General features: G+C 33.8%; 1 protein-coding gene across 1 annotated transcript; it reads right to left on the reverse strand.

The window, feature by feature from the left end:
- Positions 1-755: 755 nt before the first annotated feature.
- LOC146923596 (helicase sen1-like) lies at positions 756-6,392 on the reverse strand. Its single transcript, XM_085708759.1, has 6 exons — positions 6,238-6,392; positions 4,304-4,855; positions 2,450-3,661; positions 1,527-1,851; positions 1,133-1,388; positions 756-993 (listed from the first exon to the last, which is right to left on the reverse strand). Exons 1-6 carry the CDS (start codon positions 6,349-6,351, stop codon positions 756-758), a joined length of 2,697 nt encoding a protein of 898 aa, XP_085564885.1. The 5' UTR covers positions 6,352-6,392.
- Between the last annotated feature and the right edge of the window lie 11,900 nt (positions 6,393-18,292).

Consider the following 18,292-nt stretch of genomic DNA (forward strand, 5'->3'; position numbering starts at 1 on the left):
TTTAATGATTTCAAAAATTGGTAGTACTTTTGAACAATTGAAACTTTCAATTTCAAGGCTAAAATAGTGAGCATAAACACAAACATGCATTTGCCTTTTTCCAAAAAGAAACACAAACATGCTTTGAGTCATAGTCTTACATGACAAGAAATCAATATTTCAGTTCCATAAATGTAAAATAAACACCTCCATGCACATGATTGATTGCATCACCACACTATAATCAAGCCATCAATCAAATATCACTTCTTTTTGGTCGCCATAATGTCAATGTTTTGCTGTGAAATACAATCAGGTAAATATTAGTTTCTCCCAAAAGTTATGCCACAAATTGGGTGGATCCTAATATGTAATCCTAGCGACACCGAGAGATGTCACTCTCTATAAGTAGAAACTCACGGCCCTCTTCGCATCATCAATGAGAAGGTTACTTAATACAGTGTCGATTTCACAAAAACTAAGGAAAACAAATACAAGTTAATTCGAGACAATTACATTTGTTTTTGTTAAATTGACATTGATCATGTCACTTTCCCAAATGTTACAATAAGGAGGACCATGAACTTTTACTTCTAAAAACCATCTTCAGTCATCGTTAAATTTTCAAACAATTTTCAATTATTGGTCTACAAGAGACCACATATGAAGGTTGTCCACAGTAGAACTAGTCATCTTCCAAATATAACACTTGAGTTGTTTCCATACCAAGCATTATACAATTCTAATGAATATATGAAAAGATGTGATGGCTTCACTTACCTAGAGAAGTTGGTAGTTTCTGACATGTCCCTTATGCTTAGTTTATTAAATGCTGATTCAGATCCATCTAGTAATTCAAACTCAAAGCATGCATCCTCAATTACTTGATTCAGTTTCTTGTCCTCATCAGCATTATGGAAACAGTTTCTCTGCTTAGCATCAAAAACAACTTTTCTCCACACAGAGTTACTATTAATCAAAGTTGTTGCATTTCCAACTATCCAAAGGCCATATCTGCAACAAATAAAATCAGTTTAAATCAACATGCGCACGCGCGCGCACACACACATATATTAACTGATTACTTTTCCTTGGAAACCTAATAGTTAAGACCAAAAAAATAATACTTGAAAGCAACAAAATAATAGCATACCTAGCCCTAGTGATTGCAACATTAGTTCTTTGTCTATTGGAAAGAAAACCAACTTTTCCACCCAAATTTGATCTAACAGTAGATATTATTATGAGGTCTTCTTCGCCACCTTGAAAACCATCAACGGAACGAACATTAATAGAGAAGTTAGGATCCGAAACCATATACTGCTTCACTCTCTCTTGGATTTCATGAACTTGCGCCTTGTATGGAGATATGATCCCTATGCTAACTTTATTCCTTGTCCTTACAAACTCTGCCACAAAAATGAAAAAATTACATAATGTATATGGTATATTATATCATATGGTTAAATATGTATTTGGTTTCTAATTACAGTCATTAATTTTGATCAACAAACTTAAAGACAGAAGAAAAAGAAAGAGAAACCAACCCTTTTGAATTCTTCCAATAATCTCCGAGATAGCAGCAGCTTCAATCACGTTCTTCAAACTATGATCATGATTACACTGCTCTTTACCCTTGGATATGTTAATGAAAGAGTAGGATCCATACATTTTTCCTCCAAGGAAACGCTTGTTATAGCTTATTTCTCTTACCATCTGAGAATCAGAAAGTTTCTTATTATAGAACTCTTTACTTGGGAATATACTAATGGATGGATGCATTCTGTATTGAACATTAAGCATATGCTTCTTGTATCCCAACATAGCCAGCCTCGCAAACAAGCTTCTTCCAAATTCGGCCCCATCAGCAATCTGACAAAGAAACACCATATCATAAGCGATGATAAATATTTCACCAACTCATTTTATCTCTCATGTTAGAGACATTATCTTATTCTTATCACATACTATTCCCCACTTTACAATATCAGGGGTTTGTGTTTCTAACAGTACTAATAATATGTCTTTGTAGTGAACGATTTAGTGGCCGAAAATGTCAAATTGGTAGCTTACATTAGCGACTAATAGTTTAATAGCATTTTCCAAATCAGTCTCTAAATTGGTCACAAGCTCATTTAGCAGTCAATTTAGAGACCGATTAAGCAACTAATTTGAAAAATCAGTTGCTAAATCTATCGCTAAAGACGTTGAAATATTTCAGTCACAGTCACTAAACAGAAATTTTTTAGCAATAAAACACATGTTTATTGTTATGTAGCTTACTTTATGTTAATTAGTTCTTCTACCAAAAACTTACAACAGAAAATAAAAGCAATAATAAAGATATTTAATTAAAGACAGAGTATAGTTTTTTGATAAGATAGGAAAAAAAACAGATAATCTTAACTTGAAAAGAAGTATAACAAATAATGTTCAACTAAAATGAGACAGAAAATAATTTTCTAAGTACCTCGCTTTTGACCATTGCAGGGAGTTGTTTCTCATCACCAACAAGAACACAACGCTTAAGGCCATTCAATTGCAACGGAATAGCCGATTCACATTCTTTAAGCTGAGCAGCTTCATCAATCACTAAAAATTCCACTTGTGCCATTCCTTCTGAGTACAATTTAACAGAACTCGAAGCAGTGCATAAAAGAAGGTATGCATTCTTCAAGCAAAATTGTGATATTCCATATTTGGATGTAACTTTAGGAAGCTTAATAGTATCAGAAAGAAAACAAAGAGTGTTAAGTAACTCTTGTTTTTCATGTAAACATCCTTTTTCAAGAGATTTTAGCAACTCAAGAACTCTAAAAACTTTCATCGCAACCTTAATTGGAAGGAAACATGTTGGTAAGTGAGTACACAAAGTTTTCATGAACAACTTCAATTTCCCTCCAATGAAACAGAATCTTTGTCTTAAAAACTGTTCCATACTCATACCAACACTTAACTTTTTATCATCTTTATACATATCATACTGCTCTAAAATATAATCATATTTCTTTTTCACAAACTCCTCCAATGTCATGGGACAATTATGCTCACAGTGTTTCGTGTATGAAAAATATGCATTTTTCACATGATTATAATTTCCATTGGCAAATTCTTCTAATGACATAACAACGCCTTCATTCACATCATTCTTATACAAATCATATTGCTCTTCAGGATCCTTTAGTAACTTGATCATTGATTCCAAACTATTTATCCATCCAGTCATTGGAGAGAAAAAGCGCAACAAATCATCAACTCTATTCTCCAAAAACACTTCACCAAGATCCTTATAAGAATCTATTTTCATTCTTTTACTATTTCCAAATAAAACTATGTCACCGAGACCATATGAACCATGCTCAAGTGAATCCTTAGCTATGCTATGAAGGCGCGACACCACTGCCAATACTGCAGTGTTTGTTGGAGCACATGTTAGTGTTCTGATTCTTAACTTGAGGAGACAGAATAGCATGGAAGCAACTGTTTTTGTTTTGCCTGTTCCTGGTGGACCCCATATGAGTTTAATAGGATCATTGTGATGACATTTTTTTATATGAAAACAACTTAGAATAGACTCTTCTTGAGATTTGTTTAGATTCTGGGCTTTGATCATGTTTTTTACTCGAGAATAGGATTGAGGGAAATTTTCTCCTGACCAGCAAGCATGACAGTTTTGTTCCATCTGTAAAATATAATGAAAACATGAAACTTTTTATGATAATATCAAAGAACAAGAAGTAGTCCTGTTATCAAGGATTTAAATAGAGTAGTAGCGTTACAATTGAGATCGTTTATATTGCAAAAAAAAGGTTAAATATAGTTGATATGGCAATGATTGCTGTTGCAAAAAAACAAAAATCAGAAAACCTTGTTGTTGCCACAATCGAGGATGCTACTGTTTTTTATAATCGAGCGCACTATAAACATGATTTTAAAAATGGCCCGGGAATGAGATTAAAACTATGGCATCGAGATTTTTTATGTTTCTGTAACGCAACTGATACTGAGACCATATCAACCAAATTTGAGCACAGTTATCTCCAATACCAAGAATCATGATGCAACCACGGCTGTGATTTAGAACTATGATTTTAAGACCTGAAGGAAGGATGTATTCACAAGGATTGAAAATAAACACAAGCAGCATCTTATCAATTGAAGAAATATATGCATGAAAGTTTCAAAACAAATTCTAATGCGGAAAAACTTTTCTCATAGTATTTCAAATTGATGTTTGTTAAATTTGTAAGTTGAAAAACATTAGTTTCTTGAGTATAACACAGAACAGAAACCTATGATCAATAAATAATTTGGTGATTCTTACCCTTGAATATGGCTGCAACACTTTTTTAATTATATTCATGTTGGATTCTTCCATATCTGAGTTCAAAGCATTCCAAATACGAATATTTGTTGTCATGTTAATGAGATAAACAACGTAGAGTTTCTGGGCTTTGTTACTCCTCAAATCAATGTTGTTATTCATCTCCTTGGACAACAGCATTGTAATCTCATCATTAAGTTCATCTTTTGATCCACAAATATAACCTATGTGACAATATCTTTCGATCCTGGTCACGTCATACACGCTTCTAGGTCGAATATTTGTGAATGCAACGAGGTCACCTACCTCAGGTTCATATTTTCCTACACCGTACACTTCTTCGGTAGTGTTCTTCAATTTAGTCTGATAGAACAAGGCGTGGGGATAGTTGAAGTCTTTGGATATTTCCATTGTCCTGATTTCGCAAAAAGAAGCTTGTGGAACACTCCACAAGCTTGAAGACAGATCACTATGTGTTTCCTCAATCAATGGAGGAAAGAATGAATTCACGTATTCATTTGTTGACAAGAACGTCTTTGGAATCTTTGGTACCTGCGCAAAATTAAAGAGCACTTCAAGATGCCTTTACTGAGACAGAGAGTTCTTCCTACAAATATGTTTGACATGTCACAACATAAAATGAAGAGACTAGGCAAAAAAAGCTAGTACAATTATATCTTATAAAGGGATCATGTGTCGTCCAGCCAAATCTCATCCATTAGATTAATCTATCGATTGAGATGCGATTTTGTTGGCAACACAGAAGGTGTTATAGTGGTAGGCAATCTAACTTGCAACAAATAAAAATGTGACTAGCATCTAATTCTTCTAAGTATTTTCTTGATCCAATTTCCTCACAATAAAACAAAAACAAATGATTCCAAGATCAAGAGCAAAAGAAAAAGCAAAATCACAGTGTTTCTATTTCCTTTTAATTAATTAACAAAATGAAACATCCTCATCTCCACTACGCTTACTTTATTCTCATGTTGGTTCTAAGCCGCCCAACACTCTGTTCCATACAACATCGCCGGTCTAACAGCTGTATGGTAGAATTTTCTCTTCAATTTGAAGGGTATTTTTGTATCATATAAAACACCCGAGGCACTTCTCCATTTCGTATTCAAGTTGGGTGTTTTAAGTGACACGGAAGTACCGCTCAAGTTGAAGGGAAAATTATATTGGACAGATGACATACATGTTGTATGGAATGGAATGTTTGGCGGTTAAGAACCATCATTAGAATAAAGCACGAATAGCGGAGATGATGATGTTGCGTTGGATGTGTGGTAAGACTAGACGGGATAGGCTTAGAAATGACAACATTAGAGAGAGAGAGAGAGAGAGAGAGAGAGAGAGAGAGAGAGTTGGAGTAACAGTGTAACACATGTAGTAGAAAATCTTAGAAATGGGCTCTCAATAGGCTCTGATACCATCTTAGAAATGGTGGTTGGGCCTAATACAACCCCACAAAACCGGCTTGTGAGGTGAGGATTGCCCCCACTTATAAATAAATTGTCAGGCCAACTCCTAACCGATGTGGGACTCTTAACAGAAAAGATGGTGGAAAATAGGTTTAGGTGGTTTGGACTTGTAAAGAAAAGACATGTAAATTCTATAGTAAGGAGAGTAGATCAGATGAAGGATAATCAGATTACTAGAGGTAGAGGAAGACCTAAAAACTATAAGGGAAACTATTAGAGCAGATTTAAAGATTAATGAGTTGGATTCAAATATGGTTTACGATATAACATTATGACGTAATTTGATCGATATAGCCGATCCACTTAATGAGATAAAACTTGGATGTTGTAATTAACATAATGAAAAATGGAATAAAGTCAAGGTATCAACAAGTTGACGGATGAGTAATCCAAAAAAATTACAAGCTAATGTGTTTTGCATGTTAGAGTATTGAAAAGTGAAGAAAGAACCTGGTATTTGAAAAGATTTTCATTGAGAATATCCTCTAGAGTCCAAGAGAATACAATATCTATTAAGCTTGCACGATGAAGACATTCCCCCATTGCATTATATCTCATCTCCATTTCTCTTCCTTAACTATCCCTTTTGGCCAACTCTAATCAATCTGCATGCAACAACCAATATCCATGATTTCTTTGTTTTGTACACATGAAAACAATAAAAATACATTAAAAAAGAGCTTGTTAAAAAGCTAAGCACATTTACATATGCATGATAAACATGAAAAAGAAGGAAAAGAAAAAATTACCATGAGCTAGATAACCAAAATACTTGCTGATATATTAACTTGGGAAGAAGCTAGACCTCAAAGATCACCAATATTTGGAGAATTATACAAGAAAACGAACTAGTGTAGCAAGACCCTCTTTACAGAACTTTTGTAGCTAACTACAACAAACTAGAGTAGTAAGACCCTGTTGACCAGACTAGACTAATAATAATATATTAAGGGTCATGTTAACTTGTGCCCTTAGGGCACAAGTTAAGAAACTAAAAATGGAAATAAAAAGTAACTTTTGCATTGAAAAGTCAAAATTTTAAACTTTTAACACATTGAATGCACAATTTTCAAGAAAAAATTTCTATGTTTAGTTTCTAAACTTGTGCCCCAAGGGTACAAGTTAACATTTCCCGTATATTAATTACATAGAGGAAAAAGAAATTGTTTACTGAATTTTGTTAAATAAGATTTTTTATTTTATAGTATTTGAAAATGTATTATTAAATAATGGAAAATGTTGACCCGTAACTCTTTTATTAATGCAATAATTAAATAGGGTTATACACAATAAACAAAAGTAGTGTAGAAAAAAATAGTAATAATTAATGTTGTATTGTTTTAATTAGTATATTTATTTAAGGTCACACTAATTAAATATATTTATTTAATTATTTAATAATGTGACCTTTAATTTGTACATGTCTATAATTAATAATTAGTGTGATTAATGTTTTTGACCAAGTAGTTATTAATGCGATCTTAAAAGTTGAAAAAGTCAATTTTTTTGGCAAACATCTTTTTGGGAAAATAGTTATCTTCGTCCCTGGATGTGTAACGAGTAGTCACAATATTCTCTCAATGTATCGAAATTCTAAAATAGTTCATGACTGTGCATTACGTGGGTCAAAATAGTCTCGTACGTTAAGATTCTTCGTTAATATTGTCATATCAATCCATCAATTTATTTCCTTATTGTTATATCATTTCCTATAAGTACTTAATTACTTTCAAATAAGTTCTTATATATGAAAATAGTTGATGTCATCATTGATGGACTATTTTAAAATCAATGACTATTTTGACTAACCAAATGCACAATCAGAAACAATTTTGAAATTTCGTTACATCGAATGTCTGGTGTGACTACTCGTTACACATTACATGACCAAAATGACTATTTACCCTATATTTTTTCAATTATTTTTATGTTTTTAGGAACTCGGTATCCAATTCATTGACCAATTTTTTGGGGACCAATTTTTACAATCCACAAGCAGGACCTAATTGAAACATGATCAAAACTATGTATAGATTGATTCAACACATGAATTGTTGGCACCTAAGAGATTTAAATTCGAAACCTATATAAAAAAACACACTCCTAATTCTAAGGGGGTGTTTGTTTCAAGTTTAGTAGATTTATTTCTAGGAACAACTTTTCGGAAAATATAAAGATGAAAGTTTTTTTTTTTTTTTTGCTAAGCAGCCTAATGGCTCGAGCTCACACATTTTAAAATGTGGAGAAGTGGGGAGTTCGAGGTTCAAACCTCGACCCTTGTACATGTTAGTCAAAATAGTCCTTTTAATAAGGAGTAATAGTCATTTTGATCACCGACGAGTAGCTACAATAGACTTCAATGCATCAAAATCAAAATAGTCAATGATTGTACACTATTAGTAAAAAGAATTCACTTATGTTAAAATGTATCATTAATTTTGTCAAATTAGTCCCTATAAGTACTTACCTACTTTCATAGTTGTCCCTACATAAAAAGAGTTAAGTGACTATTTTGACTAAGGAAGTGTACAATCAAAGACTATTTTAAAATATATAAACACCTTAAATTAATTTTTGTTAGTAAACAAAACTGAAGTGTATCAAAAGATTTTTTTTTTCTTTAGTACATGTTATATTTTTCATTCAAGTCCCAAATCAAAGGCAGACAAAGAATGTCGAGTCAAAATCTTTAGCTAGATTTTACTTAGTATCCTTTCAAACTCTAACTTCTTATTTTGTTGTCGAGAACATCTAATTCTTAACACAAAAAGACTGAGTAATTGTTTGATTTCACCTTTACAAAGACTAAAATTGTTCTGACTCAAATTCTTTCAAATAATTCGTCTTAGACTCAAAATCAATTTTTCCAACCTAACATACACACAACAACAAAAAAAAGGAAGGGGAAGGGAATATCGTGGTGTAAACATGAACGTTATTAGGGAAGAGAAAAAAAGTGGCATCTCTATTGAAAGAATGATCAAAACAAGTTGCATACCTCTTAAGCTTGCTTTGAGTGGTGAGTTCTTGGAGCTTGATTCTTCTTCTCTTCTCTTTTCTTCCCCTAACCCTATTCTATTTTCACTTGTGCGTGTAGTTTCTTTTTAAAACAACGTAAATAAAATAAATTTGTATCTTTCGGAGAGGTTATATATAATCAATGGAATCAACTCACGCGATTGTAGCCAAATTTATAGTCCTTTTTTTTTGTCACTCTCCAACTTTCCTATTTCGTTTATGATTTTCAAAATTTCCGCTTCACTTTCATCAAGTAACATATAATTAGAAGGGGGTATACGAGAGTGTAACTATAATTTTGTTATTTCGTTAATGCAATCCCTGCTGATATTTCCACTTTCATCTCCATTGACTCCGGGGTATACGAGAGTGTTTCAAGTTATATTTATGGGAATAAAATCATAAAAATGCATATGTGTTTATTAACAAGTTTACTAAATTTTATTCCGGGTATAAAATGTTGGGCAAAGTTATGGTGCATAAGTCATTTTCTTATGCACCATGTGTAACGTCCGTCTTAATTATTTAATTATTTTAATGAGTTTTAGCATATAATTATATGATATAAGTGATTTACGTGATTTATATGATTTATGAGTGATTTATGTTGTAACACCCCGTTTTCCCGACTTAAAAATTTCATAAAAATTATCAGAGTTTATCAACATAACGGAGCATCACATACATCAATACATCATTTAACAACAAATATAATAATAGGGAATACTATTTATTTAATCAACCTGTCTTTATAAAATTCAATAGTCAAAAAGCAGCGGAAATTTAGTTCACAACGTCACATAAAATCTTTGGCATAAAAGGCCACAACTTAACATCTCAAATAGCCTTCGTAAAATGTTCAACATTTATTGAATAAAATACGTAACAAGGAAAACAAGCATCAGACAATCCCCATCCCGTTACGTATCAGAGCATCCTAGACGACACAATGTGAGGAGTCTACTCACGAACACAGCTAGTCTTTATTACCTGCACATTACCCACGGTCGAGGCAACATATACGCAGAAGGGGTGAGATTTCACATTCATTAAAAACAAATAATAATTCATAAAAGATAATCAACAACATATATCTAACATTAATATCATCGTTTAACATCATTATAATTATTGTGACAGCATCAACAGCAACAAGGCAGCAACATCATCACAACATTCATCATTTATTATAATTTATGATGACTCTACAATGCAACAACAACATCAACAACAACTTAGACAACATCAACATGCATGTGGTACCACCAGGGCATTAAGCCCCCATCGCTAAGGTCATATTTGGACCGTCGGGCATTAAACCCCCATCGCTAAGGTCATAAGAACCTGTCAGGCATTAAGCCCCCATCGCCGACTATGCAACAACTCGACTCTAAATGCAACAATCTTCATTTTTATTGTTAAATTAATTAACAAATAATTCACAAAAATTCATTACATCAAAACAGCATGACTGGAACATCATAATTAGCAGCATCATCACTAATATAAACATCGGAAACTAATTCATCAAAGATACGGGCGAAAAGACACAATTTCGCACAACATCAGGTCTGTACTGCACTAACTCGCAGTGGCGAGCTAAACAACTCGCAATGGCGAGCTCAACGGGAAAGCTCGCAGTTGCGTACAACATTGCTCGCAGTTGCGAGCTAAGGGGTTACTCGCAGTTGCGAGTAGGATCACTCGCAGCTGCGAGCGATGACAGAACAGGATTCTGTCGCAGCTCTCATCTCTCATCTCAGCACACAAATTCTCACCTCCCAGCCCTCTAATTCATCACCAATCAACATCTAAACGTGTTCTATGACTAATTAACATCTGTCTACATCAAACTACATCAAAATTCACTTAATTCTTCCACTTTTAATAATTTTTGACCTAATCCCAATCCCTTAAACCTACAACAATTGATCACTTCTATGAATCAAAACTTGTTAATAATGAGAGTTAGTCTCACCCTTACCTTAGATTATGTTTCTGAAATCCAATAGCCGCGTTCTTCGTTCTTTAGGGTTCTCTCTGACTTCTCCTCTTTCTCTCTTCTTTTCTCTGTTGTACGCGTTCTAATTTTCTCTCCCAATTACAGACTTTTATTCTTTCCCTAATTGCTCTTCTCACCACAACTTACTCTTTCCCCTATTAATTTAATTATTTCTACTAATAACAATATTCCTCCCCCACTTAAAAAAATACTTATATTATTAACATATCTTCTACCAATATATATATATATATATATATATATATATATATATATATATAATAATTCACATATTATTCTAATAAAAACCATAAATCACTTAAATATTAATTATGAAAAAGTGGGCGTTACATATGTGGTTTATAAGATTTATGTAAGTTATATGATTTTTGAGATATTATGAGGTGTTGAGACTTATTTTATTATTTAATAAAATAAGATATGAAAGTAGAATAAAATATTAAGTTGTGGGGTTATTTATAAATTTAGAGAGTTTGGTAGTAGAAAGAGGAAAAGAGTAATTTTGAAGTGTAAAGAGAAATTAGAAGTGAGGTTATAAATAGAAGGAGTTAGGTTGAGAAAAAGTTTTAGACAGAACGTACGTTTTTGGAGAAAAAGGGAGAAAAGCCAAGAGAAGAAGAAAAGAGAGAGAGAGAGAGAGAGATGCGATTTTCATCAAAACCAGGTAAGGGTGTGTTTTATCTTGGTTTCCGGGTGTCAAACATTGATTACGTTTGAACCTTTTTAACCGGTGATATCTCATTTTTTCTTGGGAAGGGAAAAAATAAGCAAAACCCTTGAGAATCGAGGTCCGGGAGTTGTTTTCGCTACGGGAAGGTGTTAGGCACCCATAACGACTATAGTAACCTATAGGAACCGACTTTACTTTCTACGCGCGCGCTTTATTTTTAAATGCTATTTTGAAAGTGTTTATTTAAACCTAAGAGTTTTCTAAGTGAAGAATTGGAGGGAGAAGAAGATGTTTGAATTTTTATTTTAGTTGAATTGAAGGAATTTTGATTCCTTGCCTACGTACCCTTTTAAGGGATCAAATCCACCGTAGTTCTCTTCCAAAAATGTTTTTGTTTTTGTTGGTTGATTTTAAGTTTGAAAATTGGAATTTGAAGAATGAGAGAGAGAGAGGCCTCAAGGGCATAAGATTGTGAAATTGTGAAGTTGAATTAGTCATTTTGGAAAAAGTCAAGTATGATTAATTTTCATTGAAATTTGATTAAGAAAATAAAAAGAAAATGCAAAGGAGTTTTGACTCCTATATTTTTTGGAAAAGGTTTTCAAGTGATGTTGTTCAAGTTTTTTTTGGAAAATTGATTTTTCTAAGTGTAAATCCTAAGCATACATCTAAAGCATTCAATCCTAAACATACATCTAAACATGCATATCCTAGCCATACATCTAGCAATATCTATGTGATGTGTGTGCATGTGTCGGTGCTTGTGTCGGTGTACATCATTAGAGTCCATTGTCCTTTACATCATGCCCTAATTTACATTCTATGGTCTTGCAAGAATTTAAAATTGCATGAAGTAAAATACAAAATTCCTAAGTCTTTACATTCTAAGTATTGCATGAATTGTAAAATGCAAGAAAATAAGGACTAAAAATGTGAGAGGGAGTATGAAATGTTTATGAAATGAATGGAACACAATGAAATTGTTAGTAGCATATGGTAATATAAAGAAAAATAAGGCAAGAAAAATACTATAGCAAAAGCATGGAAACTAACGCAAAATAAACCAAAACAAGTGCAAAATATGACTAAAAATTCACCCATGGAATGCAAGCATCACATAGCTTATAACTCTCATAATTCCATGCATTTTTCAAAGGTATATACTCAGTTCTTAAAATGAGAATTAAAGCCACATGATGAACCCTACATTTTCAAGTGAACTTAGACACATTTGCACTATTTATTTATAGACATAACTTGCAAAGCAAGTAACTAACCAAGATTCACACTCATGCAGCAAAATTATATACAAATAATAGCTAAAAATTCCAAGAATCACATGACATGTACCTCAAACAATTTATCAAGAATTTGAAAAGGGATTAGACAATTTTTATAAAATTTTTCATATAAAATCAAGAAATAAAGCAAGAAAATGTACTAATATTTTTTATTAAGGTTTTCAGTAAACAAATTGCATAAAAACATCACAAAATTGACAAGAAACATACACAAATTTTTATAGAATTTTTCAAGAAATTTTTTAACATGAACAGAGGTGCAAAAAGTGAAGCAGTGTCAGGAAATAGCAAAAAAAACACAAAAAAACTAAAGCCTGCGCAGACCTAAGCCCAAGCCCACACCTGTATGGATCTTGGATCATTGGGAGGATTCTAGAGCGTAGGATTAACCCAAGAATGTTAACCCTAGATCTAACGGCATAGACACATGGTCCAAGGAGTGAACCAGACCGGTTTGAATGAACCAGTCCGGTTCACGCCTATATAAAAGCAGAAGGGACCGGTTTAATTCATTCTAAACCCTAATTTCTCTCTCTTCTCTTCAGACTCTCTCATCTTCTCTCGTCTTCTCTCGTTTTCTCTCAGAGGCCTATGGTTTTTTACTTCGATCTACTCATTTCCTAACCCTAATCATGAATCTAACACTGATTTACACAGATAACATCTGAATCAACGTAGATCTAAAGACTTCGCTACGGTTTTGAAATTATTTTTTAGGTTTTCAAACTTTTCGAGTGAAACTCTCCGAAAGTCTGAAGATCTATGTTGATTCGTTCTTGTAACTTGTTTTTGGAAAAGGTAGATGATATTTGAGTGTTACCTGACAATTTTATTGGAGATTTTAGATGAAGATCTTCGGAAAACTTGAGTCCTGATATGTTCTTGATGCTTCTGGTAAGCTTCGAAACCGAAAATAAATCGGTACTTGATCTTCCTCTTCTTTTTCTCTGATTCGAATCTTTTCGATCCTTCTTCTTCTCTCCTATTTGAACTGTGATCGCACAATTCCTTCGAATTCGTGCTTGTATTGCAGCTCTTTCAATTCGATGATGAAGATTCGAACTCGAATCTCTGAGAATTGCAGCGAATTAGCTTCAATTCAATTCACTTCTTTGTTCTGGAAACTTAGGGTTTTCGTTGCGTTCTTCGTGTTCTTGATTTGATTCTGAGTTTTTGTTGTTCTGTGATGGACCGTTGTGAATTGATGTGTTTTGGTGCTGAATTGATGAGGATTTGGTGTGAATTGAATTCGGTTAGGGTTGGAATTGGGGATGAACATTCATGGTGTTCATACCAATTTCTGGAAATTTTTTGGTGTTTGATCTCTGAGGAGATGAGAGAGAAAATGGACTTGTGTTTGTTGAGTTGGCGGTTAGAGAATGGATCTGTGTACTGTTGCATTGATGAGTTGGCTATTTATAAGCTGCCATGTGTGATAATTGGACCAATACCTTGCTGCCACGTGGATTTGGACTTGTAACAAACTTTTGGACTAATCTGCAATTTTTATGAATTTGGGACCAATCTGCAATTGACCTAAAAAAGACTAAAAATAAAAGTTTGACTTGGAGGACTAAGATGCAAATTGGAAAAGATTTTTAAAAAAAACTTAAAAATAAATTCGAAACAAAAAAGGACTTGAATGCAAAAAAAAGAATTTGAGGACTAATATAAAAAATGAATTAAAATTTGATAATTGGAAAAAACTTAAAGTGAAACAAAATAAAAAACACAAAAAGGACTAAAATGAACCCACTACTTAAATGAGGTACTTCAAAGTAACCTCTCTCTGCCAAAATTTCGTGTGAAAAGACCAAAATGCCCCTAGGGACTAAAGCGACTCAAACACAATTTTAAAATGGTTTTTGAAAAGCAAGAGTTTATACAAGCAAAATTAAAAGACTCAGAGACAAGTTTTAGGGATTAAACAGGGTTTTAACACAGGGAATGACAAAAATGCCCCCTAAGGGCCAAACTGACTCCAAATGACTCAGATGTAATTTTTGAAATGGATTTTGACATAGAATTAAACAAAAACTCCTTCAGACCAATTGAAAAGACTCAAACAAACCTAAAGGATTTAAAATGAGTTTGAATGCATGAAATGACTAAAATACCATTTTTCATGAATTTTGCAAATAATATTGAAATAAAATGCAGAGGATTATGCAATTGATCAGAGACAAATTCAAATGACTTAAAATGCAAGAAAACATAGACAAAAACACAATTGGAAAGATTTTTGAAGCCAAATTGAGAGATAAAGCAGAGTAAAATGTCAGTGTAAATAATTAGCAAATTGGCAATTCTTCAAAAGTAATAGACATATATCAAAGATGAAAGAAAATTTTGAACAAGTATTTTTAGGTCCAAAATTAGGGTATAACAGGGTGAGACTAACTTTCAATATTATTAAAGGTATGATTCTGAAAAATGGGTTTAGCATGATTAGGTTGAGTTTTTGTGAGAATTGAGAATTAGGGTTAAAGACCGATTTTGATGACTGAACCGTGAAAAGATGTTAGATTGGTGCAAAACTTGTATATAGACCTTAGATATTACCTAGGGTGATAATTAGATGCTATTTGGATGAAAGAACCATGAGAATAGATGAAAAGTTGTGATTTTTAGGTTTCTGGCCGTACTGACATTCATCGCTCGCAACTGCGAGCAGCAACACTCGCAACTGCGAGCTAGGAACCCATCGCTCGCCATTGCGAGCAACATTACTCGCCACTGCGAGCAACCCTAAACCACTCGCCATTGCGAGCAAGTAACTCGCCGTTGCGAGCAAGTAACTCGCCGTTGCGAGTAACCCTTTTGAGGAGTTCCAGAGAGCACGTTTTGCTCGGCGTTGCGAGCAATTGTACTCGCCATTGCGAGTAACACTGTTAGTTGCCCAAATTGTTTTCTATGCGATCCTTTCGCACGTATAGTCATGAGTTGATCTTAGAAGTAAGAATGAGGGTTGTTTAGGATGCTTCCAGATGTCCAGAAGCCTAATTAAATGACTGAGATTATTAGTAATTATGTATGAATACTGTTATGATGTTTTATGATATTTATGTTGATGTAATTTATTCCTCAAATGATGTTGAGACATTCAAGCACCAGTATATGTTGTATTTGCTGTTGTTCGATGCTGTTGACCATTTAATGTCTTGAAGTTGCATGAGTCGTTCTAAGTTGTAAAGAATTAAGAAGTTGCCCATGTTTATGGAATTACAAGAGATGTTATGATGTTTTTTAAGTCGTAGGAAGATTGAGTCCATTGCATACTCATTAAAGATAGGGGCTTGAGGCCCGACAACTTAATGCTCAAACGACGTTGGGGGCTTGAGGCCCGGCAGCTTTATGCTCACATGTTGAAGAGCCTAATTACGCTCATTTATGTTGGGAGCTTGATGCCCCGAATGGTACCACATGCATTTGCATATCAAGAAGTTTCACGATGATTTAAGTTGTTAAGAGTTGCATTGTCAAGCTGAGTCACATTGTCAAGTCAAGTGTTAAGTTGAATATGATGTCTACTGACGATTTAAATGATGATGTTTGATTATGATTTAATGATGATATTTAATGACGATATTTGATGATGATATTAGATTATGATTGATATGATGCTAAGTAATAAATGTTGAAATGTTAGTGATGTTTTATGTTGTTAAATGCATTTTGATGAATTATATGTTTAATTTATTGACTGTGAAATCTCACCCATTCTGCTTGAAAATGTTGCCCTTCGTATGGGTAACTTGCAGGTAATAAAGACTAGAGGCGTTCGTAAGTGGACTCCTCACATTGTGTCTAGGTGCTCTGATACGTAATGGGATGGGGCTTGCTTTTACTTCTATTCCTTACGTGTCTTTTACGAACCCTTTTATGAATAAATAATGAACTTAGACTTATGAGATCTTCTTATGAGGCCTGCGTGCCAAGACTTTTATTATGTTGAACTATTTTTCTGCTGCGAAGTTTCAGATTTTATGATGTTGAATTTTGAAGGATAATCATTATTATCTATTTTATGACTTTCAAGAAGTATGTGACATTCCGTTTATGATTTAAATTCTCTGATTTATGATGAAATTTTTATGTTGGGAAAACGGGGTGTTACACCATGCATAAACTCAATTTTTCCATTCTACACACAATTGAATTCATTTCCTTCTAGAATTTTCCATTTCTAATCTCTGTTCTCTCTCCTCTAACCGTTTTCATCATCGCCATGTCTCCACCGCAACAAACTTCTGTCACCGTTGCAGCACCAATCCTTCCGTCCTCTTCCGTCGTGCATGCATCTCCTCCGGTCACCACTGCTCCATCATTCCCAATGTCGATTGTTCCAACACTTTCTTCTCCGATGACCGAAGTTGAACAGAAACTTCCGACTCCGGTGACGGAGACGGCCACCGCTTCTCCTTTTGTTGAAGTTCCCGATGCTATTCCATCTGTCGTTGCACCAGTTTCTGGCTCAGTTTCAACTGAAACTCCGGTTATTGAAGTTGAACAGAAGCTTACTCCGATCACCGCTACTCCTCCGATTCTGTTTTTCGGCGGTTCTGTTTTCAATTGCACCCTGTTGGATCAAAGAAAACCATTAAGTACATCTAATGGTTTTCCACCGCAAAATGGTTTTGGCATTCTGGTACGGTGATGACGGTGATGATGATGAACGACAATGTTGATGATGAGATTGAAGATTCTGGAAACCATTTCCACAGCAAAATGAGTTTGGAGTACAACTCACAGAAACCATTTTCACAGCAAAATGGTTTTGGCATTCCGGTACGGTGATGATGACGGTGATGATGATGAACGACAGTGTTGATGATGAGATTGAAGATTCCAGTGGTGATGATGATGAACGACGGTGATGATTCAGTTTGTTTTCGCGTTTGGGGGTGTAGGAAGCAATTATGTTGGGATTTATGCACGGTGCATAAGGATTTCCTTATGCACCATAACCACTCCCATAAAATGTTCCTGGGAATATAAAAGTTTTCCCAAAGAAAATGGTGGGAATAAAAAGTTCCCATGGAGATGGGAATAAAATTATGTGTAATTACCTATTATATTCCCTATTTTTAAGGTTTCTTGGAATATTATAATGTTAACCAAACATCTTTTTTCTAAGGGTAGTGTTAACTTGTGCCCTTAGGGCACATGTTAGGAAACCTAAAAGAAGAAACTTTCTCTAAAATTTTGTGTATTTAAATGATTAAAGTTAAATATTAAATGCAATGCACACATTCCATCAAGTTTTTTCTATATTTGAATCATTAACTTGTGCCTTGCGGGCACAAGTTAACATTTCCCTTTTTCTAAATACCTTGGAATAAAATTCCTATCTTTATATTCCAAGGAATGTTATTCCTAGAAATAAATTTGGTACACTTGAAACAAACACACCCTAACTATAATTTTGAAACCCATATTTTTATTTTCTTCTATATTTTATTAGTAAAATTAGGGATGATAATTGGACTCAAG

Source organism: Medicago sativa, chromosome 5 (genome assembly GCF_051527215.1).
Source record: "Medicago sativa cultivar Bolivia chromosome 5, Bolivia_mono, whole genome shotgun sequence".
Lineage (NCBI taxonomy): Eukaryota > Viridiplantae > Streptophyta > Magnoliopsida > Fabales > Fabaceae > Medicago > Medicago sativa.

Excerpts from the sequence above, each read along its gene's own strand:
- LOC146923596 (XM_085708759.1), bottom strand. The coding sequence starts at position 6,351 with ATGGAGATGAGATATAATGCAATGGGGGAATGTCTTCATCGTGCAAGC. Across the intron at positions 1,389-1,526 it reads TATTGGAAGAATTCAAAAGG|AGTTTGTAAGGACAAGGAAT; the intron begins GTTGGTTTCTCT and ends TTTTTGTGGCAG. Across the intron at positions 994-1,132 it reads GTTGCAATCACTAGGGCTAG|ATATGGCCTTTGGATAGTTG; the intron begins GTATGCTATTAT and ends TATTTGTTGCAG.